Here is a 25354-nt window from a genome sequence, read left to right on the forward strand (position 1 = left end):
TGTATTTTTTCTCAGAGAGACAACCCTGTAAGGATGCTGCCCCCTTTCTCATGCCCCTCACTTCCACAAACACAGCAGCCAGTCTGGGTGTGCACATGGTGGTGTGTCTATCCACATTCCCCCCTCCCCCACCCCGACAAGGCAGCAGCCTCAGGGTCTGAGCTGAGGATGAGGTAGTTGGCTGTTTGGTCTGCATTCCCTCAGGAAATACAGTCCAGATGGGAGCTGGATCGTGTTAACTATACTGAATATATGTGTGTATAATTCATGTATATGTATATACACATATGTGTGTGTATGTATATACACAATGGGCATTTGTCATCTGAATTATAACATTAAAACATGGTAAAAGATGTACTGTGTGATGTGAAAGAAGCCATAATCTATTGTTATGTATCTATGTATCTTTGATGCCAATTTTTCCCTGGCTTCTGCTTTTTCATGTCACTCTGTAGGTTGTCTGGTGTGTCTTGATAAATAAACTATTCAGTTTCCCATAATTCTCATACTACTTCTGAGCAATCCATTTCCCCCACAGCTTTAGGTCTCTTCTACTTTGTGCTATAGTCTCAGTTCTTTCTTTTGACCACTGTCACTTTTTGTTTCTTTTCCCTGTCTTTTGCTCCGTCCTCACAAATCCTCTTTAGCACATTTATCTTTCTCAGATGTTTCTGAGCTTCTCACAGTATTCTGTAATCTCAGCCTGTAGTCTCACCAAGTATGCCATGATCTCCAAGACCTATTGATTGAGATGGTGATACTGCTTCCTGACAACCTGCTGTACGGACTGGGTGCAAGCAATAAATCAGAGTATTCAAAGTTTTTCTCAGCATCTGAAATCCTAGTCAAGCCATTTAACTTCAATGCTTTTCTCAATACCAAATCTTGATGATCTTGATGCAGCTACAGATCTGCTCCTCAGAATCAGTACTTGGTAGGCATCAATCCTAATCGGTCCCTTAAAAACTCAGGATATTCTATGATTCTAAGAAAACATTTCTAACTCTCTCTTCAATACCTGTACTATGTGAGCCCACGAACAGTAAACACCATGCTAATGTTTCAGCTGGGGGTTGACATTTTCCTTGGGTTTGGACCCTGAAACTCTGGCAGTGACAGCATTTACTAAACCAGTTTGAAAGAATATTTGATAAACTCTTTCCAGTTAGATTTGGATAGATTTGGAAACATTGCACTGGGGCTTATTTATTTGTTTGGGATGGGAGTTTTATGTGTTTTTTAAACAGCTCATGGTCTTACAGCCTTGCTTATATTTTCAGAATAGCTACTTGTGAATTTGCTACATCTGAAACAAGGGAAAGCAGTTCTGAGTCTTTAGTACCTACTAATTCACCTTTAAATATTTTCAGCATTTATTTGCAACAATTTTACAGTGAATGTTTTCATTGAATAAATTATATCTCTATTTTCCAGTAGGTTCTAGACACTTTGTAGTGACTAGCATTTTCAAGCTGTGACTATGGTGGTCTTAGCTGAACAAGCTTGCTTTGGGAATAACATTTTTTTTAATTAGTGGAATAGAGTTGGTAGATTGATTCTGTGTCTAGTTAGAGCATAGTATTACTAAATAAAAGTGCTGGTGGAACTGCATAGCTAATTAAGAACGTAAGGGAATTAAGAGCACTTGTCAATTATTTCTGAGGTAAAACTTGTCTGAAGTAAGTTTATTGGATATTGTTCTTAAAAAGCTCAGCTCTTCCCTTCTTTGACTAAAGAAAACTAAGGTGGGTGGATGTGTTGAACTTAGGTTAGTTTTTAGTTACAAAAGACTTTCAGGGAGCAGAGTTAATGTGACAAACATAGGATTGAGGGGGTTTCGTTCACACTTAAGTCTGTAGAAGCTAGAATCTGTTCTTTACTGTTCACAGATTAAAAACCCCAACAAATTACATGTGAAAGAACAGAAATAAGCATACTTTAAAATTCTGGGTAAGCACACACACTCTATGTTTACATGAGCATTTGTGAGAGCAAAAATAATACCATGAGAAGGATTGGTGACTATTTAGTGAATATTTGAATGATAAAAGTATAAAACTTTCTACAAAGATGTGTGGAATTATCCAGTCTGAAGAAATGGAATCTCTTTCTAAGTATAAAAAACATGTGTTGTCAGCTATACATATATCCTTTTGAAAGCAACTTTAAAAATTAAGGATGTTCCTTAAAGTAGACACTTTTCCTTAAAGCAGATCTTTTCTTAAAGTAGATATCTTCAGTAATATTGCCTTAGTTACAAACAGGAAAAAATCTGAGAGTACAGAATTGGTGAAAGAACATTAATATACATTTACTACTTTCTGGAAAAGGAATGGGAAATGGAAAAGAAAGCATTGTTTGAACACAAGATTGATAAAGTGTCTTGTAAAATGTAGTTAAATAAGATACTTTTATCACCCTACACAGTAAATTTAACTGCCGTCCAAGTGATCTTTAGAACCTTAAATCCAAATCTTAAAGGAGATTCTGTGGGAATCACAAAAACAGCAACATCAGAAAGAGATTTGCCCCTTTTCCCACTTTGAGTCAGAGCTACTGGTCTGTTCTTGCAACTATGTATTGTGACTTGTCCATTGCATTCTGTCTCAAATGGAACTGAAAAAATGCTAGCAAGCATCATGTTCCTTTAGTCAAGTAGCAATGATGGTGACCACTCTGAGGAGAAAGTACACTTTCTATCTATTTATCTTACAGCTTTCAGCATTCTTCCAGCACAAATGTCAGCTTTTATTTTAGAGTAAACTGTATTGCTGTCCTATGTAGACTGGATTTTTTCTGTTGCCTGTTACAGCTGTAAAAAAATGGAGGTTATCTCCTGCATTATTGATGTGAAAATAGTGATATGTAGGAGGAAGTACCTTGATTAAGAATTCCAACATCCAACTAAGGTGAAAGGTCATGGTGTTTCCTTTCTTCTTAGGAGTTCACTTCAGCTCTCTTTGCTTTCCTATTCAGTCATATCTGGAGTTATTCCTGGATCTCAGGAAAACATTTCTGAAGAAAAGTATTGCTGTAACTGGAAAAATTCCAGAGAATATTAGGGTTTCCATTCATTCTTAACTCACAATTTTCTTAAGCTATTGATCCTTTCCATTAAACCATTTTTGTTTAAATTTTCTTGAAAATTTTCTTTTCCCTTGGCTTGGATACTACTTGTGACTGTGACACCAACATCTGAGGTGTTTATCTGTGATATTTGAACAATTCTTGTTGATTTTTCTAAGATGCAGCTCATATTGGGGCCTTTGTTTTTGTACAGTGTAACACCTTTTTATTAGGCACCTGATTATCATAAAATACATATCCATATCAACTTTTCTGAAATATGATGAATGCATGTTTGTTCCATTAGAACTTTGAAATCCAGGTTGTGCCCCAGACCCAGTCACCTGAAACTGCGCAAAACTAGTGATGAAGGATGTAACGTGGAGATACACAGACAAAATAACAGTATCCTGACAATCATTGCATCTGGAAATTTTAATTTTCAAGATGTTTTTATCCGGTTATTTTTTCTAAATTGTATTTGTAGATACCTAAGAATATTGTAAGATGACAGTGAACTTAATAAGAGAATTAGTACACATACTTTGCTGTTGAAAAGAGAGGATGTTAACAGCATTGCTTTGCTGCTTGGTTTGGTCTGCAGATTTCTCTTTTCCCAGGACTTAATTTCATGATTTCTTTATTTTAAATGGATCTAAATGCCACAAAAACATCTGTGAGTATAAGAGCCAGGTACAGTTCTTGATAGGTGTGGAGGCCTTAACCAGTTGCATTACATCAGCTGGAGGAAAGGTTAATAATTTGGATGTATTACTTTTTCTCAGTCCAGTGTAGCTTTTTCTTCACGTGTTTCAGGAAGTTCTTCTCTAGATTTCAGGACTATGAGGACTGTGCCAGCCTCTTCTACATTCAGGAGCAGCCAGTGCTTCAGTAATTTCTTCCTAACCATCAATTCTAGCATACTGCTGGTAACAACCACAAATTTAGATAAGATAATGGGTTACAAAATAAGTATTATTTTTTTTAACTTGATACCAAAGTACATGTACATCTTTTGAAAATCAAATAGTCCTTATGTATCTATGGTAACCAGTGCAGCATGAGGCAGAGGGATAACTTGCTCAGGGAGAAGGAACTGAACAGGGAATGAAAAGGTAGTAATTCTTATTTTAATGAGTAAAAATGCATTTCTCAATGTAAGCTTTAGAGGACAAAAAACCCCTGGTGGTAGTCAGGAAGTTTGTAGGCAAGTTGTACTCTTTGTTATCTAATCATTAATTGGGATCAGATCTGTTCAGAAATATATATATTATTCATGTCAGCCTTGACCCTATCCAATGCTGAGCCATGATTTGTTTATTTTTTTCAACTACAGTTTCAGAACCTTGGGTGGCAGAAATAATTGAATTTTCGTACATTTGTTCCATTTACTGCAAGTCATCCTTAGTCAGGTCTGTGCCTCGGACATTCCCCCTAATCAAGATACATGTAACGTCACTTTACTGGACAGAGCTGAAGCTCCTGGTCTTCATGATCTCGCTGTGACAAGATCAGACTAAACTGATTTTACTGTGCAGCTGCAGCTTCAAGGCTTGTGACCTGCTACAGTGCTTGTAGTAACTTTGCTCTTACAGTAAGTAAAAAAAATGTGTGAAATGGGCAGGAATTAGCTGTATTTTTGGAAGACTTTATTTTTAAAGGAAAAATCAAGTTAGTGTTCATTACCTCACTACCAGAGAATTGATTTGGATTTCTGTGAAACTGAGCCATGTTGGCTGCAAACAGGAATTTGCTCTTGGAAGGATAACAACAGCCAGCCTGTTGCCCTTGTTTACACTGTAAAAGGTACATAGGAAAAGAGGCAACTGCATCCAGCATGCGCTCTGTGTAATTAAAACATGAAAAGTACTGCTGGTTTGGCCTTCCTTCTAAACAAATGTCAGGGCAAATATTCAAAACTAAAGAGAGCCAAGCCGAGGTTGCAAAAAACCTTGCTGTCAAAAAACCTCTGTGCGAATTAAGATGACAGTTTTGGCAATTTCACTGCGCCCTTTCTGACCAAAAGAGTTCAAACGTTTGTGCTTTTATCGATGCCTGTATTCAGGCCCCCTCACTAACTTAGGTGACGCATATTTCAGAGGTGCTTAAAATCCACGTGAATTGCAGCCTCATTCTCCAGGCTGTTAGTTTCTCTGCACATTTGTGGTGGTGGTTGTGTGCTTCAGACTAATGCTGCCAGCATCCTGAAACATGCCTTCCCTAGTTGTCTGCTGCTAGCTTAATACTCACAATATATCTGAAAACTGCATCGGGTAAAGAATGAACATACAAATAACATAAATCAGTTGGTAGATTTTCTTGTTTGATGTTATCCCTGAGAGAAGACAGAAAGAAAGCTCATGCGTCACTAAGGACACAAATCCTAAGAGCTAAATGCATCCAGATAAGGGCATGTAAGGATGCTGAAAAATATTTGCAAAAGCAGCTGAAGAAAGTTTGCTGCCAGGCTGTCTTGACATGCAAACCCTCTCTCAGGCTAAAAGGATCTGTGCTTTGGAGGACAGATTTACTGAAGTCCTTCTATTTGTTGCCTTGCCTTCTATTAATTTTGGAATTCATCCCAAGAACAATTCTTAAGAGCTAACTTGCTGTGGGGGTATGTATGTATGTATATATTCAAGTACAGGTTTTGAAGTGTTTATATTTAGAGAAAGAGATTCTGAAAAGGGGGTTGAAATAGAGGGTCTGCAGAAAGATCCGCATTTCCTTATGCACCTCTTGGGATTTATTTGTTCCAATTTAAAATAGTCCCAAAGGGGAGAGAAGCTTTCTAAAGGCATTAGAAGAAATTTTAACTGGTGCTCAATTTTATAGTTAAATTTTTAAAGCAGCTGCTTCTTTGTTAAAATACTTATTTGTAAATGTAAATAAAGTGGAGATAATGCATTTTTCAGGCAAGTTGCCTTGACCAGGTTTTGGATGACCCTTCCATGCTGACTGTGCAAAGCTCAGGATGTTCTGACACCTAACCAAAGAATTGGAAAGTTGTTAGGGAGTCTGCCTCTCCTATTCCAAGTTACCAGAGATCCACAGGCCATTGCTGACATATTTGCATACCCTGTTCTTAAACAAAATTCCTTAGCTTCCCTACATGACTTGTTTCAGGGTTTAGCTGTCACTGTTGTAGGTTAGAGAAAGGAGAGTTCTACACCAGTTGTGTCTAAGCTTGTTCTTCGAGTTATTGTTAATTAGCGTCCTCAATGGACATGGAGAATCATTAAATACCAGCTAATTTCTGATGTCAGCTATTGTCCATTTCTAATGTTTTATGTTTGATTTGCCTATCTTCTATTCTTCTAATTTCCCAGCTAAACAAGCAAGAATGTTTGTGTGTGTGTGTGTGTGTGTGTGAGAGAGAGAGAGATAGCTTGTCACAAAAGCTATACTTTTAAGGTCACAGACAGTTCTTTTTGTTATAAAGTTTTACAGTTTGCTGTATCTTTTCTTGAAGTGCAGTGGTAAAACTGGATTCAGTTTTATCAGCAAGGAATAAGAGATAAATTTCATGTCTTATGCTGACATGTCCTGGAATTATATTTTTTTTCCTTTTTGAAATAATTTTCCAAGTTTTAATCTTATAGATTCTCAAGAGATGCTTCATATGTTAGGACTAATTTTCCATTTGCATTGCTATCGTGCTTTGAGCATTTTCCTGAGTTTCATCAGTAGACCACCTTGAGACAAATTATGAAGATTATTGTAAATCACAGTTGTTACCTACAGATGAATTACAACCTCTGCAAGTTCAGTGTCATCAGCCAATTTAAGAAACATTTTTTTCTATTTCACTTTTACGGTGTTAAGGTTGAAATCCTAAGTAATGAATACAGAGACCTTTGAAAGACCTCATAGGACTGTATTCTTCCAGTTTGATAGAAAAATAAATCTTTGTTCTCTCGGAATAGCTTTTTCAGACTGTTATGCAGCCATATAATAGAAACTTCATCTTGGACTCTGTGTCCTTGATTCATTAGGGAACTTACTGCAGCTCTTGAAGGCTAACTCAGAAGCCATAAACTGTAGTGTATCAAAGCTACTTCTTGTTGCTTATCTGCATGCCCTTCAGCCTGACAGAGAGATAAACATGAGATTTGATATGATTAAATTTTCATTTCCTTATTATCCTACATTGTTTAGGAATGGACTGTAATGCTGTTCTCTTGCATTTGGTACGGCTGCTGAACTTGCTAACTTGCAATTCTCTTGGTGCTCTTTCCCTTTAAAAAAACGTGTGTATTTGCTTAGGGCTTTTTGTTTTCAGAGATAAACAAGAATGCTTCAGAAAATGCTTTCACTTGTTACTTAAATACTTTTATACAGCGTTGTGACTTGTTTGGGTAAACTCTGCATTTCACCTTTGCACCGTATTGAGCCTCAAGCATAAGCAGACCCTTTTCTGCTAAAACTCTTTATCATTCAAGTCTGAAATTTTTGAGAATGTGAAATGAAAGCTATTTCTTGATATATCATTTGGAATTTTCAAGGAAGGATGCATGTCTCCATTTAAAGCTGGCATAGGGTAAAGCCAAAGGTGAAGCCAAATTTGAAATTTGCTGCCATGAAATTGGCTGAACGTTTTTGGCTTGGTTTGGTTGGTTGGTTTTGGTTTTGTTGTTGGTGGTGGTTGTTGTTTGTTTTTTGATGTGTGCCTTTTCTGAAAAGTGGTGAAATTTGGTTCCCTGGCAGTGCTGGCTAGGTGTGTTAAGGGCTGGAAGGTGAAGGGAAAGACTGCAAGGGGAGATACAGATGCCACCTTTCCACTAGCCTACTAGCCTTGTAGCGGATGGCCCAGCCTTCCTGAAGGATGTTAGCTTCTGATCCCTTCTTCCCACCTTCTCCTGTCCATTTTCCTTCCTTATCTTCTTTTACATTTACTGTCCCGAATTTCTTGAGTTACTAAAGAATCTCTTTCTTGAAGAGATTTTATCCCTTTGTCTTAGCACTCTCTTGTCTCCCTGTAGATGGGATTGTTTTCCTGATCTCTTCCCCAAAACAGAGTGGAGGAGACTTTCTTTTTTATTTGTGACTGAGAAGATCCCCAGCCAAAAACTGAGCAAATTATGCTACTTTGGGATCTCCAGCTAGCAGATCAGTATTTCTCGGGTGAGGGATGTTGCTCTCTGTCTCTTTGTGACGTTAGGCAAATGTCTGCTCTTCTGCTGTCATTTTATGGGAAAATGCAGTTCTTTTTACAGAACTTCACCATTTTCACATTTTGCTTACAGTAACAGAATATGAAATGTTTTAGGAATTTAGACAGAAATGTTTCCAATTATTGTCTTCTCCATGTATTCACTTAATTCCTTTTTGGCTTTTGACAGCATATGTGTATTGTTTCATTTTTGCTAATGATAAAAATTAACATTGAAAGCATTTGCTGAAGAATGAAGTTTCTGTAACCATGTTATAGAAACATAATCCTGAGGAATACCCAAGAAAATCTGTTATCTCTATATGATTCTTGTTTAACGTTTTGGTACCACTAATTAAATTATTAAGTTGTGTACTGGAAATAAATTTACCAATTACATGCTAGTCTGATTTTTGACATCTCTGTCTTTTGTGAGTTTGTCAATTTATTTGACACCATTCCATATTTTAAATAAGTCATTCCCATGTAATGGGCTGAGCCCTGTTTACTTGAAAAAGGTGAAAAAAAAAACCCATAAACTAATATTTAAATAGTGTCAGTGTATTAAACAATAATGGGTGACTTCATTGGAGAAATGGGGTGTGCTACAAGTTTCAAATACAATAGCAATGTTGATTTCTTCAAAATTGTGTTAAAAACTGATCTCCAGTAGAAACCACCCTTGTTGGGCACTTCCAGCAATAAAGCCCTCATGACATTACTGAGAAGTGTTAAATATTAGTCCAGTCTGGAAAAATAAAGTTTCCTGTACCATTCTAGAAAATGGGAGGGACAGTTCCTGAAAGTGCAATCATAACTTGTAGGCTGGTAAGGGGAGTGCTTAGCCCTGTGAATGCAAACTCCTAAATGGTAGCTATTCCACTGGGAAACCTTGCTGCTGCAAACTGCTTTACAGGGATGATTTTTCTTTTTGCCAGTGTAACCTACACTCTGTGAAAGGCTCTTCTTTCAGAAAAAAACATTTACATGCTACCTTACGGGTATTTGTTCAGAGAGATACGAGGAATAAACATGAAGTTATGCATGGTGTATTGCAAAGTTGTAATAAGAAATTAGTTAGTAAATAATATAAGAAATTAATAATTAAATGCCTTGTCTAATGTCTTTCTGATCTGTAGTCATCTGGTACTTCATAGGGACCTAGTTTATCTTCCAGCCCCACTTCTATAGTCGTACTTTCTCTTTCATGTATCCTCTCACTTCGCTTTCTCGCCACTGCTCATCAGTTTCATCTGTGGGTCTGGTGTTTACAGCCACAGCCAAGCAATCCTGGTTAAAATATCCAAGGCACAAATAAAGCATAGTTTTAACTTTGTCCTTAAACTAACCTTTTAATCAGTGATCTGATTTAGTAGGGACAGCATAGTAAGAAAGATGTTAGAGCTCTAATTTCAAAGACATAATGTTGTTTCTTCACACTAGCAGTGATTCTAGATAAATTATGAAATACCAATGATTTCAGGAAAACTCATGAACTTTTTTGTTCTGCTTTGCAGGGGATTTCCCAAGAAAACAGGAAGAACTGCTAGGATAGCGTCAGATGAAGAGATTCAAGGGTCAAAAGATGCCGTAATTCAGGATCTGGAGAGAAAACTTCGATTCAAAGAAGATCTTTTGAACAACGGGCAACCGGTAAAAAAAAAATAAAACAAAAAATACCCTGGGGAATGGGAGTGGGCATCATGAATAGTTTCTCAGATATGCTGCAGATAAAATAGTAATTGTAGATTTCTTTTAATATATTTATTATTTTTAATTGAATTTCTAAAACTGCATTTCTGTAAGGAATGGTAGTGTACATTTTGGTCTATCATTCTTGTCTGACAACTGTACTTAGACTTAACAAAGCAGTGGAGGTTTCAGAAACAGTGAATTTGCATATGAAGCCTGCAAAGTCTGTACCTGAAGGACTTTTTCAGCCTCAAAGGCCATTTGATTTTGACCGTTCACCACTGAGTGGATGAACATGCAGAGCCCTTGTTCAGTTCAGGCTCATTATACCTTGTGCACAGCCATTAGACAACGAGTGGAGGGAATAGGCAGTAACTGGACATCAGAGGAGAACAAGGCAGTTCATCACAAAAAACAACCCAGTAGGAATCAGGCATCATTAGATTCTGCAGTTGCAGGGATTCTTTTGACCAATAGAATAAGAAACAACCTACAGTACTAACTTACAGACTTTATCAGAGTTAAGGACCTGCTTGAGGAGTCAAGAAATGAGGTAAAATGAGCATATCAAACAGCAGAAATGCACAGGTGCAAAGATCTGTGTTTGTGTTTGTGCACTTTAAGATACGCTTAAAAGATAAAATACCAAATTCTTCCTGCTCAGAGACGATGAGAAGCAACTTTCCTAAGAATTTTTTACAGCTATTAAGACACTGTCTTTGAAGCAGGAATTTCTTCTAAGAAACTCATATTAAAAATGTAGACTGTCACCCCTCTTCTATAAATGAAGTGTTTTCAAAAGCATCTGAATGCCTTGGAATGCCTTTGTGCCACTGAAAGGAAGTGTGCTTTAAGCTTCTCAGGACCAGGCACAGTAGTTTGCTAAGTTTGCTACAGGCTCTGAGATGTGAACTATGGTGGTATAGTTCAAGGCAGCCTATCTAGTCAGACTATCTAGTCAACAATTGCTGGATTCCAGTTCTTAATAAGGTCAACGGAGTGAAGTAGGGGGAATGTTCAGAGTTGACTTGTGGTTCTATACTTACCTTTCTCCATTGACTGCATGGGGTTTGGCAGTTTTCTGGAGCAGTTAAGCAGAATCACTGTCATAGTGTGTTAGTTCCTGTTTTTTCAAGGGAGGTGGGCCGAGAATGACTGTCAAATGCCTATTTTGGAAAGTGAGAGAGATGTTTGGCCTGGGTAAATGAATGGAATGTCCTGAGAATGCCCACATGGCCCAAGGTAAAAAAAAATAGATCAACTGTGATCAGATGATGTGAGATCTTGAACTAAGTAAACTCTGGTTTTGTGCTGGCTTTGAGGCTTTTGCCTTGCAGATTCCTGTCTTGGGTGAATTCTGTAGGTGTAATCTTGGCTGTGGGCACTTGGAATGATTGGAGAAGAAATTTAAGTAAAGAAAAGTTAATGACTTTCTTAGACACTTGTAACCAAGCCAACATTGCTATTTAGTTTCCATGAATTTCAGCCTGCTGGTTTAGCTACAATATGACATATTAAAAAGAAATTTAATTAAATCAACTTTTTTAAAAATGCAAGCATTAAGTAGATGTAATGTCTAACAATTTCCATTCTTCATTCATTTTTCTCTTTAAATGAGGTGTTTCACCATGAAATGAGTTTGTCTTTCATAAACTGACATTTTCTGCAATGTTGATTTGTAAGTGTCTGAGTGTCTGAAATGTGGTATTGAATGTAGAAAGAAAGCTGATAATGAAATAATTGAATTATACATTAAGGTTTTCTTTTAACTCACTTTACCTTCTGAGTGTAAATTGTCTTTTATAAGCTTTTATAAGAACAAGAAGAAATAGAAATTCCAAAAACCTTAAAGAATACATTTTTCTGTGAAGCTGCTATATTTTTGACAAAATATTTGAGTAGAATCTCCTTATCATTTTTGGCAGAGTTTTCTGCCTTGTGGTTCTAATGTAAAAACCAAGCAGAATGACTAGGAGTAAGATCTGGGACAATTTGACATGCACTCTTTTGATGGCCATGCTGATTTAAGCAGTTTCTATTGCTCATTCCTGCCCAAGTTCCTGGCACAAGGATGGAAACAAATGGCAGAGTTGGGGCAAGAGTTATTTAAGCCAAAAGAACCCCTTGTAATGCAAAAAAAATGCATTACAAACTGCAGTAGAAAATTTCTGTTAGAAACATTGCTGCTCTCTTTCATTAACATTAAGTAACATTCCTGTGTACTGCTTTGTAGTTCTTAACTTTTCTTTCTTCTTTTCCCTCCCCCTCATCCCCTTTTTATTTTTTGTTCAGAGATTAACATATGAGGAAAAAATGGCTCGTCGATTGCTGGGAGCAGACAGTGCTGCAACTGTCTTCAATATACAGGAACCAGAAGAAGATCCTGCTATACAGGTGCCACATAACTCCACAATTTCATAGGAAAAGATTCCTTTCAATTTTTCTTTTTTTACAGGCTATGATTGTCACTAAAATTAGGTCCAACTTCAATAAGACAGTAAATATACACAAGATAGGACGGTTATTGATTAGAAAAGTCATATGTTATATATTAGGGAAGTAAACTGGAGGATCACATGCCTGTTGCTCAGTTTTTCCATAAGGTTGAGACTTCTCAAATGTCTGCTCTCTGCTTTAAACTCTTCCGTTTATCTTATTCTGTCCTGACCTTTAAATCTCTCAAGGCAAAAATACATCTACTATCTTGAAACCATCTTCTCTTTATTTGTGTAATATGCACTTCTTGGATGCAGACCAAAACCACAACAGAAAGTTGTGCTTGAAAGGCCAGGTACACGTTCTCCATTGTTCAGATGCCAGAGTTGCTATTCAGAAACGTGTAGCGTTCATTTGCTTACAGTGCCACATAAAGTACATTCTCCTGATAAAAACTCTGAGAAGCTGTCGTGGATGTCTCTTGGTCTTCTTTCTGTCTCTTGATCTTTTTTTTCTACCCTTTCAGGAAGCTCGTTCTGTTGGTGCTTCTGTAGTGAGTCCTGTGGATATTCAAAAGGTTAACATTTTCACCTTTTTCTGTCTTTTTGTCTGTTGATTTTATTTCTCTCTGTCGCCTTTGCCCTTTCCCTTCTAATGCTCTTGGTTAATAACAAGAGGTCACCCAGCATTAATACCTGTGGCGATTTGGGCTGCGCTCCCTTTGGGTTGTTTGAGTTGTTCTCGAAGCCAAACTGTGTGAGTGCAGGCAGTTTAACTACAATCATTGTGTACTCTGGTATCTTTCTGCTGTAACATTAACATACACTAACTATGCTATCTACTTCATGGTTTACTTTCATGGTACACTTTCAGGGAACAAAGAAATTTTTAAAATACCTGTGGTTTACAAAGGTATTTCTCTGTTCTTCCTTTTTTTTTTTTTTTACCATTATTGAGGGTTATGATTAGTTTTGGAACTGATCAGTAGAAATACTACACATCATTCATTCTCAGACCAGAGGCAGCAACAGAGGATGGGTATGTGAAAGGAGACTGCATGAGATGTGTATTCTGTCTTATGTACAATAAGGCCAAAGGAGATTTGGAAGTTTCTGGATTTCTACTGACTGAGAAGAGCACTGACTAGTAATCTGGGTTTTTTTCCTGCTTCTGAGCTTTTTTACATCCTGGCATTATCATTGTTATCACTAAGATTCCAAGCACAACTTCTGTATTGCAAAGTAGACAGTTCAAGAAAGCAAATAACAGTGTACATCACAGTAACTTTCCCCAATATCTGAATAGCAAATTCAGACTAGTGGTAGTGTTTTGCACTGGATGAAACTTTCTGCTCTTCTTTCTATATCTTCAATACTCTTGCGGTAGATTTTGGTTTTAAGGAAGAATATTTTTGACCAATGGGACCATGGAAACAGGAGTAAAGGGAGGCGACAGTCATGGACTGCCAGTGTTGCCATTTTCTCTTATTTTTTTTCCTCATTTTTACAGGCAATTATAAACAACATAATTTTAGCCTTCTGGTTCAAACTCTGGTACAGTTCTATGCAAATAGCAGATGTGAACCATATGGTCTTCTGACCATCTGGAAACAAAAACCACCCTAAATCTGTCTGTACCCTCAAGGAAATATTAGTGTGTTTCTTTTGTCTTTATGAACTGCTTCAGAATACTTTTATTCTTATAGGATTTTTTTAAAAATGGAAAAAAAGCAACCAATGATTTTCCTTCCCCTTATAAATTAGACCTTAAGACAACATGAAATACAGTTTTTGCCTTATACCAGATGTCTTGATTGTTTCACAGGGAAATTATTGGAGGCATGGATTATAGTGTTTTTCTTCAACAAGTTACAGTTTCCTTTTATATGTAAAAACTTAATGGATTGTTAAAGATCAGTAAAATAAAACCCCAAACATTAGGAACACATCTTGCTGAGCAATGTGTTGAAGCTGGGCACTAATATCTACCTTTCTTATTTGACAGGAATATAAAGTCTCCAGTTTTGAGCAAAGATTGATCAGTGAGATCGAATATAGGCTGGAGAGATCTCCTGTGGAAGAATCAGATGATGAAGTGCAACATGGAGATGAACCTATTGATAACAGTATGTCACCATATTTTGAGATAAAGCTGAAGCACTACAAAATCTTTGAGGGAATGCCAGTAACATTTACATGCAAAGTGGCGGGAAATCCAAAGCCAAAGGTAAGAAAAGAGAAATGCTCTGAAGAGTTCTGTGTTGGTACTTTACCATCAGGGTCTGGATCTTATGATCTGTATCTTACAGGAACAGGAGACATTCACACTTATCTGGCATAAAGTGGCATATCTTTTGGCATCTCTGGATGAGATTTAGATTCATACTAGCCAAAAATCCTACTATGAGGCTTCTGCTCTCAGTTACTCCCTCCTGAGACTTCCTCTCAGTTATTTTACCTGGAAGCAATTCTCCTGCCATTTTCAGAGGATACATCTGTATCACAGAATTCAGTGCAATGCTAGAAAGTCCCATGTGAGCTGGCACAGTAGTCCCAAAAGCAACCTCATCTCTCTCGCATGGGTAATTAGCTCAGGCATGGCAACATGTTAATGCAAAAATATGTTGGTTCTGGTTAGGAGCCAGCGTGGTATCTCTGCATTCTTCAGCATCTACACACGCTAACAGGACTAAATTTTATTGGAATTTAGAGGAAGGAGTAATAAAATACCACAAGTTCTCATATATCCCATCAGCAAGATGAGACATGATGGTAAGGTTTTAATGATGAGCTTCTGAAGGAGGGTTGGGCTTGGGAAGCAGTTCCTTGTAGCGAATGTAAAAATACCATGATGTCAGTAGCCTGGAAGAATGCCTGTCTTGTGTAGGTTGTATATAACCATTTTAACAATTGCTTGCCAATCAACTCATGCAACAGGCAAACAACAGCAGCTTCTTCAACTTCCTTGCCAGAGACAGTGCCGTCCCTGTGAGATCCTTGTAGCTCTTACAGTGACCTCTTGTGGATAGGAGCTCTTGTCTTTCTTAGACAAGATCAAAGATGCCTTATCTCTTATGTATCTTAAATGTTGCCCCACAAGATCTTCACAGCAGAAGCCACATCTAAATCTCTCATCTAGTGTAAGTTTTACAGGTATTTAGGATTTTGAACAGAAATAAATACAAATGACTTTACATGCTCAATGATATACATGTATGATACTGTACAAAGTGTTAAAAAAAAAAAAAGGATTTTATCAGGTAGCAGAGAAAGAACAACAGAGAACTAGGGCTACATCTACATTAACAAGTACTGCAGACCAGAAGAAGCAAATCTGTAAATCTGTAGAATGATATATCCATCCTTGAACACATATCAGGAGGTTTTACTTCAGGCTCTAATCTCATCCCACAGACTGAAGCAGATGCAGCACATTAGATGTGTTCTTGGAGCGCATTTTCTGGCTCAGTGTCATCTGAAAGCAATCCAGTTCTGTGCTCCAAGACCACAACATGATGTGAACCACTGCAAAGTAAGTGGGGTTGATCACTATACTTACATCAAAAAAGCGCTCCTGCTTCAAACTGAAGACACACGCTGAGAAGATTAGCCCAGTCTGGCTGAAACCAAACCCTCGATGTCCAGCATTACTTCTGAGCTGACCACAGCTGAGAATCTGTTGTGCTGAACAAGGGTGGAAGACAAATGGGTCTGTTGATGATAGAGGTGCAGTGTGTGCGGAGGTACTCCTTTTGCCTGAGGCTTATGACTAAGTTGCTAGATGACCTATTATGAGTCAGCCTTAGTCAACCTCGCCATTCCCTAATTTTCACAGTTTCCAATTAAGGTGTAGTTTCTCTGCGTGATTTAAGACAGATGAAAGAGGATGTCTCCTTTCCCTCACTTGGGCAATAGGGGTTGCACAGCCAAGAAACGGCATTCTTAGCACTTCCTCTAAAGCGCGGCACTATAGAGGAGCATCTGATGGGAATGCACCGTGATTCAGATAGGACGTTCTGTTTTCCTGCAGTGTCAAAGCATGCACATTAAGAAGCGATTTGCTCTTGCACCTGGAACTACGACCCCTTATTCCAGGCACTTGCAGATGCTTTGTGCAATTTGTTAAGTTGCTTGGGATGGAACCAATTTCAGTCCCGTTGTAATGGCTACTTGTTAGCTGGGCTTTGCAAACGTCAAAGCTGTATCTTCCCCTCGTCTGCCAGAGTATGCCAAGACAGCAATTCTGAAACGCTCGATGGCTGTGGGCTGCCCTTCTGCTGTCATTTGTTGAAGCTGGAAATGTTGCCCCTGAGTAAATTCTTTACTTTGGCAAATGAAAAGCTGGAAATAATTTACTAACTTGAAGCTCCTCCCTTCTAAGTATTCTGTCAGGTCTGCCAAGGAATGGCTTTGGGAAGAACTGTAGAGTTTCTAAAATCTGGCATTCATTACAAGGGATTTTTCTAAGCAGGGTTATTGGCTTGATTATTTTTTCCTCTGAACATGCCATGTAAATTGAACACTGATGTGCAAATTCTGTCTTCATAAATATGACTTTTTAAATCTGAATCTACTTTTGGTTATAACCTTTGGTGTAATGTAAAACTGTTTTTTCATTAAAATGAGAAACCTGTGGTGCTACGAGAGGGACTGTGGAATACTTCTTTTTAAGAAATATTTCTATTCAGAATTAGGACAATGCCATACAAGAGGTTATCACAGAATGTGTTATACCACAGAATATTCTGTGGAGCTGGAAGGGGCCCACATGGATCACTGAGTCCAACTCTTAAGTGAATGGCCCATATGGGGATCGAACCCACAACTTTGGCATTATTCGCACCATGCTCTGACCAACTGAGCTAATCTGTTACATAAATCTCATACTGCTCGCTCTTCACATGGCTGAATATAATTCTTGGTGATTAAAAATGTCTGTGCTGCCTAGGATCAAAACTCTTTTTGTGCTGTGTATTCCATTGTATTTCTAGTCATTACACATTAGTTTCTGAAAATCTAGTGTGAATAAAAGCAATCCAGATGCAGTGTTCAGTGCTTGAATAGTTTAGTGGTGCATTTATGAAAAGCTATCCTAGAAAGAAAATACTTCACTGCAAGGACCATTGTCTCCTGCAGTAGTGTTTTACTTATTAACTCCATGTCAGATAAAGGTAATATTAAGAATTTACTGCGCATAAGGGATGCCAATGCTTTTAAACTTAGTTGAAATAAGTATTGGACAACATATACATGTTGGATGTTTGGATAACTGGTTCAGTTAATATTTGCATGTATTTCCATGTAATAATTTCTGGCATGTCTCCTGATATTTCTGCTAAGTGCATTGTTATTAAATAATTACTGCTTAATGCAGTACATTTCCAAGCAACATTATGACACACATAAAGCATGCAAGTTAAAACTCATTTTTTGCAGCTATGTTGCTTTAGCACCCATTAGCATGTGTATATAAGTGATCAAATATCTTTTGCATCTCCAGTAAGTGCTCTGTCAGCAGATGAGAAGACATGACTAAATCTTTTGTTAGGACCACAGAGTCTCTGCAAGGCTGCTGACAGACAAAATGGGAAACAAGTATAACCAGCTATTGAGGAAATGAAATCATTTTGAGTTACACGTAATGCTTGTTAATATAAAAATCATACACAGTAATAAATTTTTGAAGGGAAACTTCAACTTATTCCCTTCAAAAAATCCTCTGTTGTCTCTTTGTGAAATTTAAAAGTATACCCTTAACTTTTCCCCCAGGTGAGTGAATTTCAAACTTTGAAATGTTGGCACACATATACAAACACCCCCCCCCATCATATTAAACTCTATCAGGACTGGAATTGTGCTTTGCTTTGTCACTTTGTTTTTACTAGAAAGCCACCACCCTTTCTTCACTCTTAAGACCTAAATTCCCACTTAAAGAATGAAACTGAGGAAAATGTGTGTATGTTTTCCTCCTGCTAAATAGTCCCGGCAGTCACAGGACCAGGACAAATATAGCTATTGTACTTTATACAAGCTGACCTTGTAAAAATGGTGCAGGTATCTGCACAAGTGTCTGAAATGCTGAACACCAACTGATGTTATGGCATAGTTACGTGTTTCAGAAAAGACAGCTGAATAATGTTCTACTTAAATATGTGTTTGGGCAGCTGACTACAGCCTTCCTAGTAGACAATGTTTCAGGTATTCCCCTGTGTGTGTTCATGCATAGACAACATTTTACTTTTGATTCTAGCATATTTCAGTTTGGGATTTTGCATTATTTTTACAAGACAAAAAGAAAAGCAAAAGAAAAATTCTGAAAGCTAGGTCAAAATGTTTTATTTTTTGCTTCAAGTCTGAGGCATTAAAACACATATTTTTTTGTGTAATTCATGGATTACTGTATTATTCTGCATACATCATTTTTTTTGGCTCACTGAAAGTAGATCTCGGGTCAGCCAGAGAATAAAATTATGTATCAAAAGTAATGGAAAATACCTCTGTTTGATAGATAACGTAACTGTTCTGTACAGCTTGGAACTATGCTGGTGTTGGCGTACAGTGATTAAAGGCTATTTATGTGCTGACTTTTATGTGCTTTGAAGTATTTCCTATTACTTTGCAAAGCTGTCCACCTCTGTAGATGCCTGTCACATCGGGGTGACACTGTTTCAATCATGTCATTATACTGAGCTGGCCCATTCCCACACTGAGCTGCTCACTGCCGGCACGAGCGGCTGAATCCTCTCTGGCATTTTGGTCCAGTCGAGTCAGCGTAACGGGTATGAGACAAAAGGGGTGCTTCAACAGTGAGATCATTGCTTCTATTTTATTTGCCATTGAATTAATTAAGCTATAATTACCTTGGTCTATGTTTTTTTATTTTCTGAAAAGAGAGAAATAGCATTCTTAAGTTCTTTCCGCAACTGCTTCAGATTTAAATGAAATAAGTTTAAAATGACCAGTCTTCTCTGAAATAGAACTTTTTTTTCTAATGGCTTTTATTTTCAGTTCTTGAAGTATTCAGCTGCTGTTCTGCCCTTGGGATGGGTACACCCCTTATGCATCCGTAAATTCCATCAGTAAATGTTCACGCTGCCTTCCTTCTCTTTGAACAATTGCTAATCTGTAACCGTTAGGGAAAGTGGCTCATGGAATGTGGCTCTGCACTTCTACCAGTTGCTCAAAACAGTATTCTTTTAATACCTACCAGAGAGTTTTTCAGCAGTTAAGATTTATTAGTGCTATTAATTGAGAAATGATGACAATGAGCACCCACCTCTTACCAGCTGTGCCTTGTTTTTTCCTGCAGATTTATTGGTTTAAAGATGGGAAGCAAATTTCTAAACGAAGTGATCACTACCGAATTCAAAGAGAACCTGATGGAACTTGCTCACTGCATACTGCAGCCTCCACCCTGGATGATGATGGGAATTACACTATTATGGCTGCTAACCCACAGGTAAATGAAGGTTTGGCTCCAGAGCAAATACCCTTCTGGACATAAATCTTCAGAAAGTTAGCTCATCTTACATATGCATGATTTAATTAAATGATGAAGTCACTGTAAGTATGCAAGTTAGATTTCTGTTTTCATCTTGCATCAGTAGGGTGGGACCTTTCTATCTCCAAGAGATTAGCAACTCAGCAGCAGTTTTTCTCCTATGGTTTGAGGTTTCAGGGGGGAGGGGTGTTGTTTTTTAATTACTCTTCCACTAGTTGTTTCAGCTGATAACATCTCAGTATCCTAACTGAGCATGGATAGCACATATACATAAAGAGGGGAAAAATCCACTTTACTAGCAGATGTAACTCAATCCTGCGGTTTAATTTTTCTTTTGTGACCCTACTCACTGACTGAGGCCAACTTTCTGAAATGAGTGCAAGTATATCACATCTCAATGTGTTTACGTTAGGCAGTTGCAATTCTGTAAGGCAAAAAAATCTAGCACTGTTATGTAGCTGAAAGGTCTCCTGTGTTCATCTTAAACATTGTTTTTCTGAACTGCTTTCTGTTACTGGTTTTATAATGTCATTTGTTCTTCACAGACGCAGTATAAGAACTGAGGTATAAAGCAAAAACCCACTAGTGCATTGGGTATAGCTAAACTTACAAGTCACACATCCTATCGAAATAACTTTTTCAATTCACTTTTCCTGCACCACAGCAAACTGAGGAGAAAGACTTGTATGTGAGAAACGAAGGCAGTAACAAAACTTTTGGGATGTAACGAATTATTTTCTTCCGTAGCGCTAAATATCTTGCCAAGGCTAGGCCTGCAAGCAGAATCACACTGTAGAATAACAAACTGTATCTCTGAGACAGAGTTTAATCTATGCAGGAGTGTTGTGCTCTGTTATGCGTGTTGCTAGGTTACTTAGCATGACGTTGCCATTTTTGCCTCGCTCTTCAGCTGGTCAGTCCTGCTCATACTGCAGTGGGCTTGAGAGTGTATGGGATTGTATATACAGACAACACACAGATAGCAGTTTTTGGCTAGATTCTTTCTACAAACTGCAGTGCTTTAAATTTAGGTAGTTTAAATAGTATTTCTACATTTAAAAGTAAAGGAAAAATTAATGAAATTGCATAAGGCCATGGAATTGTTCCAGCTGGGAGCTTTCTCGCCCAGATGACCACTGTTACAGTACTTGGTACCATTTAAATTATTGAAATTCACAGCAGGTTTAAAAATGTATACATGCTCAAGGTAAGAAGGGATTCCTGTTCATCTTCCTGTAAGGGTTGTGTTAATGCAGGCATAAAGTTTCCCTAGGTAGTGTTACTGTGTGATCCAAAGTCTTGGAGAACCTGCTGAACAAACTGCCTTTGTGTTTGGGCACTGTACTCCGTCCCTGAATATTTACGACCTACTTTTGGGCATTTCTTATTCTGGATAATGCTCATTCAATGACACAACTGTCTTAGGTTTCCAGTTCTGGTCATTGATGGCACTACTTTCTTAGTGGGTTTTTAGATGTACTAAAATGAGGTGAGTTTGTGTGGGTCCTAGCTCGGGGAGTGAAAAAGCAGTTTTGTTAAGCAATAAGATTCTGTGCTTGTGCTTTTTTTCCCTTCTTTGGAGAAGAACCAGAAGCATCCTCCTCTGGCTCCCCTAAACAAAACATCTGTGTTTCACGAAGCCCATTCTATTTTTTTTCTTTTTTTTTACAGTGTAATTCCCAAGCAAACATACTTATCTCTTCTACTATTTGCTTGCTTTTACTATGCATTTAACAGTACAATGGAGGCAAAGAAGGGCTGTGAGTTAATGTACTAGCCTTTCACACTCAAATATCTGAATTCCAATTCTTTTAAGTCATCCTGTGAGTGGAAATAATTTTGGCATAGCGTTCTCAATTATAATTGTGGAAAGTTGTCCACATCTCAAAGCTATCACAAACTTAGGCAAATTTGGCAAGCTTTCCTTGAGAAAGTGAAATACGTAAATATAAGGGAGCCCACATCATGACTCTGATGGACTGGTAGATATTTGCTAGGCTGTTGCTGTGTTTTGGTCCTTGTTATTGGAACCACCAAACTACAAAGCAAAAGGCTGATAGAAATTGGTTTTATTAAAGCAAAGGATTCAGTCCATTAAAGCTCTGCCAGTTCGTGCCATCCCATGACTGGACTGATATAGCAGTACGTAAAATGACTTGCTGACAGACCCTGGCAGTGGCCCGTGATAGTCAACACGGCAGGCCCTGCTGTAAAATGCAGTGACCTGGAATTAAGGTTCTGACACACCACTGGGATTTGGTGTAAAATTTGGCACAGAACTTAATCCAGAGCAAATGGACCCCGGGCCTAGACAAACACAAAACCTTGCCTGCTTTAGGTCTTTATTTATGGGTCACGTTCCTTAACTGAGCTCTGCCTGTGAGCTGTATGGGCTCAAGTCAAGTCCTTATTCTCACCTTCCTTCTTTTCATCCCATTCTCTCCACTTCTTTGCACTATGCACCCACAGTCCTCAGGCTGGAGTTCCCTTAGTTTCTAGGACATCTTCTCATTGATTACTTCCCCCTCATTGCTTCCCTCCCCTTCATCCCATGACTTCTCCAAATCTTTGGTTTCTTGCTTCATCTTTCCCATTCAAATTCCTTACTGCCCTTTGTGTTTCCTTTTGTGATGCCATCATGTATTGAGATATGCAGAGATTATCCCAAAATATGTGTATTCATCACCTGCCAGAAAAAATATTAATATGCAGTGGTGCCCAAAATAGAAATGCATTTGTTCCAGATGTCTTTAATGGTCTTGTAACACAAGGGGGAAAAAAAACCCTTTTATTTAAGGAATTGCTGTGGGTCATGCACAATGGTTTATTTTAATGCAAGGATATTTCTTGCAGACTAAGTGGGTCATGGGAATAGAAGCAGGACACAGACTTAATTTCTAACAGTCCAGAAGTAACAAAAAAGTCACTGCTATTTGAAAGCTGCTTGTGAGCCCAATGAAATTGGCTTTTTATAGGCTTTGGCCAGTTGTTAAAGAACAGCTATTTGCAACCCCTCAATTACTGTGATAAAAATATTTGTCACTTTTATGCTGACAGACTTGAGTGTGGAGCTCGCAGCTTAGACCTGAAATACACTGCAAAGCTGATGTGGATGTTGCCTTACTGCTACCAGCCCAGGGGGCAGAGCTGTTGTTTATTGGGACAGCCAGAGGCTTTTATCCCTTACAGGATGAATTCAAGAGAGCCCTGAATGTTGGCAGTTCTGACTTCAAGTGAGCCCATCCCAAATCTGTTATGACTAGTGCTTGCGGTGGACAACCTGTCTTCTAAAATAAAAAGGAAAAGAAAAAAGAGGACCAAATACACCAGAGCCCATGTTTTATTTATCATTCACTGAAAATACCCTTAGGTAACTGAACTACAACCAGTGTCCATCAACACAACTGTATGCTTCCTTGGCTTCACCAAACCAGGGCTCTGCAGAGAGGACCTATTAACTACTTGCCAAATTCTTTTGCCTTTTACATTAATAGGAGTTTTTTTAACTATGGGCCCACCAGATCAAATATATCAATCCACTTCGGAGGCAGCAGCTCTGTTGTTAATTGCCAGCACTCACCATGTGGCATTTTCAAGACCTTGAACTACTTGTCTTGTCCATTTATATTACATGTTTCAAGTCTTTTAACGTTTCTCCTCTCCATCCTCGTAACAGGGCAGAGTAAGTTGCACGGGCAGGCTGATGGTTCAAGCTGTAAATCAAAGAGGCCGCAGTCCTTGGTCACCTTCAGGTCAGCCTCATATAAGAAGGTATTTGATGCTTTTTTTTTCTTTTAATACTATGGGTTTTGCAAAATAACTGTGGTAAGATAAAGAATGTGAAATAAGCAGGTAAGTTAAAATTAGGGCATTCAGAAAGAAATGTGACCATTGCTGTCTGAAAATTGCTGCAGAGCTTGCACACTCAGAAATATAAGACCTCTGAAAAGATGTGACCTTTAAGTATCTTTATTTTACCTGTCTTCTCCTCCTTTCTTTGTGGTATTCACTAGTTACTCCATATCCCAAATCACACTATCAGTGGTTGGGAAGGACCTTGTCACTCAGGCTTTTTAAGAACATTTCACCTGATTAGGATTCTTCCAGGAACCTGCATCTCCTGCAGCTTCTAATACGTATTCATTTAAAGGAACAGCAGAAATAACCGCATGCCAAAGAGGTTTATCAGATTTACATTAGAAATATTTTACTATTTCAGTATTTAATATTTCAGTTCAGGTTCTTATAAGGAATTATGAGTCAGAAATAAAGTATTAAACTTATCTTTGGTGAGTTTACAATTATTCTCATACGAAGCTTTGGTTTATGTTTTTGGACCATATAAGGGAATTTTCCCCTCAAATAATTTTTTTTTTTCATTACCCAAGCATTTATGAGGCTCTTTAGCACAGCTCAGACAGCTTTTGACGATACAAAAAAACTCATTTTGGTTACCCAAAGAGAACTGCTTTCAAGGGAGTAAAAGGGCTCTGGATCTCGTTCTGCTGTAATGAGGCACGTGCTTTGCTTAATCGTCACAACAGCCATAGAACCTCAATATTGCCCAACTGTAATATACAGAGTACATATAATTACACAGTGTCAATAAGGAAAGGATTTCTCTATCAGTTAGTAGTGGTACTAGTATGTACTGTAGAACTGCTGTATGCAAAACAGGCTCTCTTCCTCCCTCTGACAACTAGAAAGTATTAGAAAGTGAGGTTGGTTGTTTAAAAGATCTGCTCTGTCTTATTCCTGCATGGAACAAACTGGGCTTCCCGCAGCCCTGAAAGCATTTCCCAGCATTTCGCTGAGCCAGCCTACCAACTCCCTCTCCAGTGTGTCACCTTTAGGTCTGTTAAGTCCAAAGTTCAGAGGGCTCACGGAGCACTGCACTGGGAGAAGAGCACAGAAAAGGCTGGGTCCATCTGGTGTAGCCAGATAGTCACTACAGCACTTGGCACCCGCAAATAATGGGTAAAAATGAAAAGTCCCTGTTAATCTCTGAAGGGAAGAGCTGCTGTGAAGAATCAGGTTTCAACTAAGTTTCAACTTAGTGCACACAGGGTGAGAAAGGGGAAATGTCTCTAAAAACAGGGATGCATGACAGGAATATAGGTAGGTGCAAGAGCAGCAAGCAGCTGGCACTCCTACGGCTTCCTGAAGGACAAAATGTGTGTCTGTGTGTCTCTCTGTGATGGACAGAAACCTCAGGTAATAATGGCAGAGCTTCTTTTCAATCTCTCCAAATGCAATCAAAGTACGAGGCTGCTTATGGTCGTGATTTTATTTTCTAATGGAGACACGCACTCAACAAGCCACTATTGCTTTGGGTTGGGTGTCTGAGTGTCCAGTAGGGATTTTCATACAGCAGTTTAATTAAAATTAGGGCAATTACTGAGGGTTCTTATTTCCTGTAAAATTAGCATATGTGAAGGGCTCATCCCCTTATCTTTGCTCTGAAGAGCTGTTTCTGTAAGCACTCAGCACAACACTATTTCTGTT

The 25354-nt window shown here is 38.2% G+C and overlaps 1 protein-coding gene across 3 annotated transcripts in view; it reads left to right on the forward strand.

The window, feature by feature from the left end:
* The window catches only part of PALLD (palladin, cytoskeletal associated protein), a 200921-nt gene that overhangs the window by 166006 nt on the left and 9561 nt on the right, over positions 1-25354 (forward strand). For all 3 annotated transcript variants that reach the window (XM_027898507.1, XM_027898508.1, XM_027898509.1), the window contains 6 exons: positions 9739-9874; positions 12206-12307; positions 12876-12926; positions 14354-14575; positions 19658-19807; positions 23526-23620. In XM_027898507.1, the coding sequence (XP_027754308.1) occupies positions 9739-9874; positions 12206-12307; positions 12876-12926; positions 14354-14575; positions 19658-19807; positions 23526-23620 (756 nt within the window). The remainder of the gene's footprint in view (positions 1-9738; positions 9875-12205; positions 12308-12875; positions 12927-14353; positions 14576-19657; positions 19808-23525; positions 23621-25354) is intronic.

This window comes from Empidonax traillii, unplaced genomic scaffold, assembly GCF_003031625.1.
Source record: "Empidonax traillii isolate 1590-97213 ecotype Southwest subspecies unplaced genomic scaffold, ASM303162v1 scaffold600:size394560, whole genome shotgun sequence".
NCBI lineage: Eukaryota > Metazoa > Chordata > Aves > Passeriformes > Tyrannidae > Empidonax > Empidonax traillii.